Raw genomic sequence first — 9,546 nt, 5'->3', positions numbered from 1 at the left:
GAAGGATCACCAGAGCCCAGCAGGTTGAGGCTACAGTGGCCGGGAGCGGCCACTGCACTCCAGTCTGGGCGACAGAGTGAGACTCCAACTCAAAAAAACCAAAAAACAAAACAAAAAAAATGTTAATATTTTCTAATATGTGCTTTAAATATTTTCCTTCCCTTCCTTTCTAAAAGAAAACCATTACAGATATAGTTAAATTCCTCTAAGTACCCATTCACCTGCCTTCCCAGGACCAATCTGAAAGGCGCTAAGAGAGGTAGACAGACATGAAAAAAGCAGAGTTATTGGGAGGTTTCTACCTTAGATTAATTAAAATCTTAAATGTTCATTCAAAACAAGTGTAATTCTAAGTTTTTACTCTGCCTAAATTTAATTTGAAGTCTAATGCCAATGAAAAATGATTTCAACTTAAAAAAAAAGTATTGGTTGGGTGCAGTAGCTCAAGCCTGTAATCCCAAATTACCAGAATATTATGAGACAGAAGTGGAATAACAGCTCCAGTCATTACCTGCAAATGAGAGCTGCTTTAGGCGGGCATTTGATCGAGCTTCCTGGACTTTATCTGTTAAGGACTTCCAGGCATCTGTAAGGAAATAAAGAAAATTGTAAGGCCAAAAAATATTGGAGCAAACACCTGTTAATACTAATGATGTGCACAAGCATTGTGCTTAGAATACCTACGGCGTGAACATATACCTCCTTAGAACAATATGTTGCTGTTTTTCTTAGAATTTAAATCAGTTCATGCATGTGAAAGAAGCTAGGAAGATGCACCACCCAGCCTTAGAACCAACATGTTCTAGAACCTACATGCATTCACATCCTTTGATGGAAGTCTGGGTCCCACACCTGGATGTTTGATATTATTATATTCCCTGTACCCCTAACTAAAACAGCACTAGTATTAATGATTTAACCTGGACTATGGGAAGATCATAACCTCTTGGTTCCTTAAAATTAAGGGGTGGAACTAGAGTCTAAGAGTCTATGATGCCCAACTGTCTGCTAGACATTTCCACTTGAATTTCTTACCACTGCTCCACACTCAATGTCTTATGTGCAGCCCATATACTCCTTACATATCTTCTTTGTTCTCTGTATAGTTACCAGGCTTGAATTTTTCCCTCTCCACTCCCCACATCCAAGCAATCACCAAGTGTGTGCATTCTTCTTTCCTTTCCTTTCTTTTCCCACTGAATATGGGCTTTATTACCTGATATCTCTACTCTAACAATACTCTCATTAGTGACCTCTTGACTTCAAGTATCTCTAGTTCAATCTATCTTATAAACAACTACTCCATTAAACGTCCTATTTTATTAACTCCCTCAAGTTTTCAAGGGCCTTATGGTTTGGCACCGAAGGCCCTCCGAAACTTGTGCCCAACCGACCTTCCCAATTTTCTCTTTTACTACCACCTGACATGGATTTCAGCAGCATCTTCCCACCTGACATTACTCTACACCCACCAAATGCAATCCTGTCTTTCTAACTTATATATCTTCTTCTTGGAAAGTCCTCCTCATAGCTTCTTGTATAACCTAAATTCTGTTTTCTCTTTTAGCAGAATCTTCTATTTTATTAATCTTCATGGGTTTTTTGATAACCCTAATTCACCCATGGTGGGTTCTCTCCTTTAAACTCCTCTAGTAATTATGGTCTAGAGAACATTCCCTAGTCCTTCAAAGACTAATGAACACCTACATGCTTGGGATACAAAAATGAATAAGGAAATAAAATTCCAGTCCTTATGGAAAGTTCACTGTTGAATGAGAAAGAGATAAAAAGTAAACAAATATTTACAAATTATGAATTTGAAAGGAGGGAGTAAGGGTGCTTGGCTGCCTCAGAAGGTTGGGGAAGGCTGTCTGAGCTCACCAGATGAGTGAGGGCAGGGAGACCACTTCAGGCAGAGGGAATAGTGAGTGCAAAGGCACATGGGGAAAGAGAAGGGCATGGAAGGTGCATGAGGAAACAGCAAAAGACAAGGCTGGAGAGAGAAGCATGGTTCTTACGGGCTCTGCTAAGGTAAGTGCAGTCTTGAAAATATAATCTGTATCATTAACTTTGCACATAAATCATGGCTATTTCTTTAACAAGATAAACTTCTCAAGGACCAGGAAAATGCACAGTGTCTGCCAAGTATCCTCCATAACACCTAGCGCAAAATGCCCACCTAAATGGTACTAACTCATAAAATGCAGACATAGGTGTAAAAGGACCTCTGCTGGTAGAGCAACATAATTAATCCACTTGCCTTCAATACTCTCTGCACAGATCTGAAAGCCATCATCACTGGAAATTTCAAAAACAAGTCCTTTCTTAGGCTTTCTCTCAGTAATGCTTTCCTTCCGCTTTTGTTCTTGCTGGAGCCAAAGCATCAGCGGAGAGCTGAAATTACTTTCTTCTTCTTCCACTGTTTTAGGTTCTAGGAGGAAGAAAATAGATGGGGCCAAAGTGGTCACAATAACAAATGCTTATTGAATGTTGACTTCGTACAGAGTACTTTACACACACTATCTCTAAGCCTAATAGCATCCCATAGTTGGTTTATTATTCCCATTCACAGATAACAAAACTGAGGCTCAAAGAGCTCACTCTGGGTCACAGCTAGAACGTGACTAAGACTTTTTTTTTTTTTTTTACATGAAGTTATGTTATCTCTGTGATAGTTTCTGGTATGACAATGTGATTGTTTTTCAGTAAATAATTGACCTCAATAGGGTCATAGTCAAAAATAATAATGATTTATGTGTATGAAATGCTTACTATACAATAAAGCACTCTTCTAGGAACTTCACATAGATTAACTCAAATAAACCTCCCAACAACCCAGTAAAGTAGGTGTTCTTATTATCTCCATTTAAAGGTGTGAAAACTGAGGCAGACAGAAGTTAAGTAACTAGCCCAAGGTCATACAGCTAGGAAACTTAAAGCTGGGATTTCAACCCATCTGGCTCTAGATGCACTATCAGCCACTACCTCTCAATACCTTCTTATATAAACAGATGTGTTCATCGAGGAATGGGCAAGTCAGCAAGATGCGGTAACATCCCAAAACTTATGCCTAAGCATTTTTTCTGCCTGGTTCTCTTTTGGGAAGTCTCATCTATAGAACTGGGAAAGGCCTTATATCCAGAGCTCGCTAACACTGAGGTGACCAGTTGTTTCCTGATTACATTCATTAGAACTGATGAAAATGCTATGAAGACATATCTAATGTTGTAATTAAAATCTGACTATCTAATAAAAATGATTCTTGTTTTTTTTCAGTGATTAAACCAGGTTTTTACTATTTAAATCTCAATTCTGTTAGAACCAGTAGAGCAAAAAAGTATTTATAGGTGTTGCTTTGAGTCTTTTAGCTGACAGATGATCACAGAATATGTACTATGTCAGGAGGTAGGTTCTATAACTTTGGCCAATCATTTGACTTCTTTGGAGCTTAGGTTTTTTTTAAATGTAGAACATAAAGAATTAAAGCAGGTGATTTTATAGACCTTTTAGCTTTGAAATTCTGATTCTAACCTGTTACCCACACACATACCTGTACTTTCTTGTTCATTTGCTGGATTTTGTGTCACCTGACTCTCTGGAAGAACAGCCACTTGCCTAAATAAAAATAAATGTGAGCTGTAACATCAGTTAGTTCAATGCAGAGAAAAACAGTTCATAATCTGCCAATACAGCCATGTTAGTTATTCAAAACAATTACTAAAAGCCCCACAAGGGCTTTCTGTAGAACTAAAATGAACACCACCATCACACCACTGTATGGTATATAACATAAAACTGCTTTTTATGAGATTCTTTACCAAATTTGTTATTAAGTTTCTGCTTTTGAAGTTATAGATTTTGCCCTTGAAATTTTTTCATACCCTTAGTATTAGAAAAAAATGAAAGGACACTTGGCAGAAGCAGTTCTAAAGTTACTTAAGTTAGCTAGTTTAAAAATAAGCTGCATGAGTTAGTAAACCACCACTAATTTTCACTGTTTGAAATTAAATAAATCCTGGGAACAATCCAAATGTATATATCAATAAGGGACTAGTTAAATATATTATTGTAGACCCATACAATAGACTTGGGGGCAGCTATTTAGAAAGTGAAATGTACCTATATGTACTGGCACAGAAAGATGGATACAACGCAAAGTAAGTTGAAAACCAAGTACAGAACGGTATGTACAGTATTATTCTTTTTATGTAAAAAAATTATATACATATTCATGTATACACCAGGTATACGCATAGAAATGTCTGTGTGGATAAAAACAAATTATTAGCAATGATTACCTCTAGGGAACAGATGGGGGGAAATTGAACAGGGAACCATTACTTGTTATTTAAATAATCCTATGTTTGTTTACAAGCTTGTATTACTCCTATTAAAAAAAACTTTGGCAAGAAAACACAAATCAATGCAAATCAAGAAGAACTATTTTTTAAATGAGGCAGACAGAATTGCGAGCTTAGTCTCAGAGGATTAATTTTTAAGCTTACCCTGCAGGTTGCCCACACTCCTTTTGCGAGGACTGTTCCACACTAGCTGTTTCCTGCTGCTCAGCCTCTGCTCCTGGAGTCCTGGAACAGAGTCATTTGTATCATTTCAAGAAAAACCACCAGTAAATATGCATCGAATTAAATGTAGAGGTCAGTCTAAATAAATCATTCTACCAGAATGTAATACCATTTATGAGGCAGTAAAATTAACCTACAGCCAAAAAGTTTAGAATAACAGTTACCTTGATCTACTGACCTTAGAAGAGAGGGCACAAGGCCCTTCTGGATGCTATATCTTGATCTGAGTGGCAGCTACAAAGGTGCACACATATGTAAAAATTCACTTGTGTACTTTATGTACACTATACTTCATGATAAAGCTCAAGGAAAAGAATTCATGAGGATTACAATAGGGAGCTTTGTTCTCTGGACAAGAATAATCATTCTCTAGCATCCTATGCCTCAGCAAACAAACAAAAAGCAGGAGCAAATAGCAGAACCATTTGAAATCAAAGCAAAGAGTAATTAGAGATACAGTTCTATTCAAGAGACAAACTGCCCACAGATGGAACTAAATTTTGTTCTATAAATCACCACTGGGGGGGGAGTAAAAACCCAGAAAACTCCCAAATAATGAAGTTTGGAAAAAGGACTCTCCCAAAAGACTACCACATCAATAGTCCCTAACGCAGAGCACAAAATCCCATAGACCCAGCACAGCTAATACTTGCATCTCTCACCCTGTGACTGAGGTCAGGGATGTTGTGTTGGCTTCTTGGTCTGGAATGTGTGCTTCAGCAGAACTGGTCCGCAAATGGGAAACTTTGTGCTTCTTGCCATTCCCTTTGTCCAGAGGCAACTGAATCCGTTTGATTTTTGGTTTGGGTTTAGTGGGACCCGGCACTGAAGGGCTTGCTGACTGCTGTCCAGAAGCTGGAGAGCCTCCAGGAGAGGCTGAGCTGGCTTGTATAGCTGAGGGTAAAGCCTTGTTCTGCTCTAGCCCCATGCTATTAGGAGCATCTACTGTCTGTGTAAAGTTGGATACCTGGGGCCCTGAAGCAGAATCAAGATCATGCTGCGAAGAGAGAATTCCAGTTTTGCTGGCAAGGAGCTGGTTCACATGCTGAAGTTGATAGTGTTCTTCTGGTTCCCCAGAAGGTGAAGCAGCTGTTATGCCCGTAGTCTGAGTAGAGGGGAGCACACAGATGCTTGATGCTGCTGTCATTGTAGCAGTAGAGGGAGTCTGTGATGTTCCCAGTTGTGGAAACATTCCTGAACTTGGCGGTAAAGTCACAGACTGGTCCTGAATCCCCAAGCTTTGCTGGCTAGCTTTGATTAAAAGATTGCTTATTGAGCCAATATCTGGGGTACCAAGCAATCGTGGGTTGGTTAAAGTGACATGTCCTGGAACTGATGCACTACTTGTAGGGGTTGTTGTAGTTTGCATGGATACAACATTCAAGACAGAGGAACCGGATGCCAAGCCAGACACGGGCCCTGATGTGAGGTGGCTAGTATCCTGGCTTATTGTTGATGTGCCCGCCACTGTGGCAGCAGTTCCTCCCACACTCTGTGGTAACAAGGGTGCCTGTTCAAAATACATGATGCCAGATTTAGATCTTTTTATGATGTTGGGAACAGTTCGGTGAGATGAAGTATTAAGTGACCCCAAATCTAACAGACTGGGATGATTTGAAAGCTGGGAGGGTGTAAAGTTAATCAATGTCATATTAGAAACCACATCAGAAGGGGCAATGTTTGATGGGGTACTAGATGGAGCAAGTTTTTTATTCTTTCGGGTATGTAGACGAGATATGGCTCTTTTCTTGAGTCCAGGGGATTGAGTGACCACTGTGGTACTGAGGTCTGTCCTCTGACTGGCTTCTGAAACCAAAAGTTGGGGATCTGGAGGAGGCTGAACCCCAATAAGTAGGCCGGAAGGAGAATTGCTGATGTTGGGTGGGAAACTACTTTGAGTAGCTGCAGGGAAGGAATGTAAGTGCTGGTGATGAGACATGGGGAGCAATCCTTTGCTAGCAGGAGGGAACAAAGACTGAGAGGTTGGCAAGTTTGGATTTAGTCCTGTGGTTAGGGTGAGACCACTTCCCATGGGCCCCAATACTGAAGTATTTGTCTCCATCACACTGGGTGTAGAACTAACAGAAGAGGTCAATTGAATTTTTTGGGTCACTCCATTTGGAAGAGTTTGAAGAACATAAAGTGGTTGCATGTTCTGGTTAACAACAATGAGTTTCTCAGTGGCTGGTTTCAGGTGGGGTGGAGTGGTCTGGACAGCTGCATTAGAAATCTGAGATGGGCCAGGACTATCAGTAGAATTGGGCACATACTTTTGGTTCTGGATAGGAACAGTAGGGGAAACAGGTACCTGAAGGCCAGGGGTGCTACTGTTTCTAGTTAAATCCTGATTATTGCCATGACCTTGCTCCACTGAACCACAGGGAGGGCTAGAGATGTGGTCTGCATCCATGTGTCCTTGAATAAAATGATCAGGAGTCATGTGGCCTTCAGGAGTTGGATCTACTCCTGGACTCAGCAGTGCTGGGTCACCTTCAGAGGAGGCTACAGACTTTTCTGTGATGGTTACTCTCTTCTCTCCTGAGTCTGAGATGACAGCTAGTCTACTGGGATTCTGGCTAGGGACAGTGGGACTCCGGGTGGTTAGGACAGAAAGATCAGACGGTAGCTCCAGAGGCAACTCAAACTGCTCCTCTGCTGAGATAGAAGAAGAGACACTACTGTCCACAGGTTCTGTTGTTGGCAGCTGCTGAGAAAATACTTCAAAAAGACCCATGTCTTTTTCCCGATTACTGTCAAGACCCAAACCTTCGCCAAGATTTAAGAGTTCTGATGAAGATGACTCTGGGCTCTCACCCAAAGCCTGCATGGATGGAGTATTCTTTAGCACAAAGTCCATAATGTCTGAAGGCAGGATATTCCCACAGTCATCACTGTTGTTATTGTCTGAATCCGATTTCAGGAGCTCAGTATTATAGGTGTCCAGTAAATTTTTGTCTGAGGGAGTACTTGTATGGACTCTGCGGCTTGACTCCAATGAGCTGAGCTGAGCTTCCAAGGAATCCTGTCCCTGTGTTTTAACTCTACTTACAGAGTGGCAATTATCCATCTTTGGCTCATTTTTGTGGCCAACGGAACTCTTAATGACATGTTCCTTTTCCCCAGCATCTTCAGGGCGATCAATCTTTAAGTTCTCGGTTCCATTTTCTTTACCATTTCTTTTTGGAATTTGGCTGCTTTTTCTTGTTGTGGCTGTGACACTAGTATCACTCTCTGTCCCATCATCAACACCATCTAACTGTGAAATTTTTGGAAGATCACACTGTTCTTCCTCCCGAAATAAATTATGGGATGCCAACCGTTCCTCTCCACCTGAAGAAATCACTGTTCTAGTGAAATTGTAATAGTATAAGTCATCTTCATCTGAAGTGCTTAAGTCATCAGCCCCATCCACCTGTCCTTCAGCTGATCTTTTGCCTCGCTTCTTCCCAGTTGAGCTGCTGTAGAATGGAATGTCTTCTTCACCGTAAGATCTTACTCCATAGAGTGGGGTGAGCCCAAAGAACATGTTAGAACGTGCACGGGCACTGCGACGGGGATATCTCCTCTTAAAGGAGCCATCCTCCTGAGGCTTGGGGCCATCTGGAAGCATTAAGTTTCTGTCCTGTACTGGAAGATTCTGATAGCTATTACTTTGAGAATCCTGGGATGAGGTATTATTGGGGCTTGGTTGGGCCACTGAACCATCTCCTGGACTTTCAGAGGCTGAAATTGGTTCTGTGGGAGATGTTGACTCTATTTGCAAAGGGGAAGCAGGACTACTTTCTTTCAGGGCATTTTTGGATTGACTCTCACTTTCCATTTTTAGAGGTGTCAGTGTCACTTTCACTGTGCGTTTCCGGGGTGCCTGCAATTCCTTGGCAGATCCTTCTACTTGCATGGGTGGAGCTTTGAGGACTCCTGGAACAGAAAGGGCTTTATCTCCAATCTTATCAGAAGAAACATTATTACAAGGTCGTTGCCCCATATACTCAGAAGTTAAAACCTCATCAACAAACTCTGGCTTTAGGTTTCCTTCCTCACCAGTTGTCACCTGACCAGGTTCCAAAAAAGATTTGCTTGAATGCTTTTCTCTGAAGGTTTCTTTACAAGATTTTTTCCCTTTCTGTCTCCTGTCTCTAGAACTAGATCCCATATGTTCATTGATAATGGATGATCTATTGCTCATTCCAGATAGCTTCAAGGTTTTGACTTCAGTATCTTCATCTGGAGAGTTTGCTGATTGAGTAGAATCTGTGTGTTGGTCACGATCGTTCCTTTGCCCTCTCAGATGGAAGGCAAGAGCCTCTTTAGAAGAAAACGGCACCGAAGAGGGTTCGGCAAAAGTGCTAATTTTACTAACACTCAATTCTCTAGATGTTGTGTTATGAACCTGTGGGGCCAGTTTAGGAATTCCAGAGTAAGCCATATTATGTGTAGATCCCTCTGAATTCTTGGAACTCAGCATTTTGGTCTTCTCTGCCTTTAAAGAGCTCTTGGTTACCAGGTCTGAAGCACTGGACTGCTTCCCTTCTGAAGATGAAGATCCATCCAAGTGACTGGTTTTACTGCCTATAGTAACAGCTGTCCTTTGCAAATTTGAAGAGGTGGGAGTGTTTTGCCCTAAATTAGTACTTGAACTCAGTGGCCCTAAGACATGATCAACTGCTTTGGCACTTGACTCAAGATCTGTAGCGGATCCAATGGTGGAGACTGAGGAAATACTATTCCTAGAGTATGTACTCCCAGTTCTTGTTGGAGACATTATCCGGAGTTTGGACCGCTGGGGTGACAAGGAAGAAGTACTGTGACGCCTGGAGCCAATGCTTCGAAGTCCAGAGGAGAGCAAAGGATCACCCACTGTAACTATTTCATGAGTGGTTGGAGTAGGACTTCCTAAACAAAAGGGGAAAAGTAATAAAGTCTATTATAGATAGAACAAATGTGTAGAACTTACTAGCTTCAA

General features: G+C 41.2%; 1 protein-coding gene across 1 annotated transcript in view; it reads right to left on the bottom strand.

Annotated features, from left to right (window-relative positions):
* KMT2A (lysine methyltransferase 2A) overlaps positions 1 to 9,546 on the bottom strand; it is an 89,685-nt gene that overhangs the window by 13,280 nt on the left and 66,859 nt on the right. The window contains exons 29-33 of the mRNA XM_008062920.2: positions 5,246 to 9,476; positions 4,506 to 4,586; positions 3,551 to 3,615; positions 2,261 to 2,431; positions 512 to 586 (exon numbers count right to left, since the gene is read on the bottom strand). Coding sequence (XP_008061111.2) covers positions 512 to 586; positions 2,261 to 2,431; positions 3,551 to 3,615; positions 4,506 to 4,586; positions 5,246 to 9,476 — 4,623 coding nt within the window. The remainder of the gene's footprint in view (positions 1 to 511; positions 587 to 2,260; positions 2,432 to 3,550; positions 3,616 to 4,505; positions 4,587 to 5,245; positions 9,477 to 9,546) is intronic.

The sequence above is a fragment of the Carlito syrichta genome, unplaced genomic scaffold, assembly GCF_000164805.1.
Source record: "Carlito syrichta isolate Samal-C Ts95f unplaced genomic scaffold, Tarsius_syrichta-2.0.1 Scaffold305880, whole genome shotgun sequence".
NCBI classification, from domain to species: Eukaryota; Metazoa; Chordata; class Mammalia; order Primates; family Tarsiidae; genus Carlito; species Carlito syrichta.
Note: the sequence above shows the minus strand (reverse complement) of the source record. Positions and strands in the feature narration are given on the sequence as shown.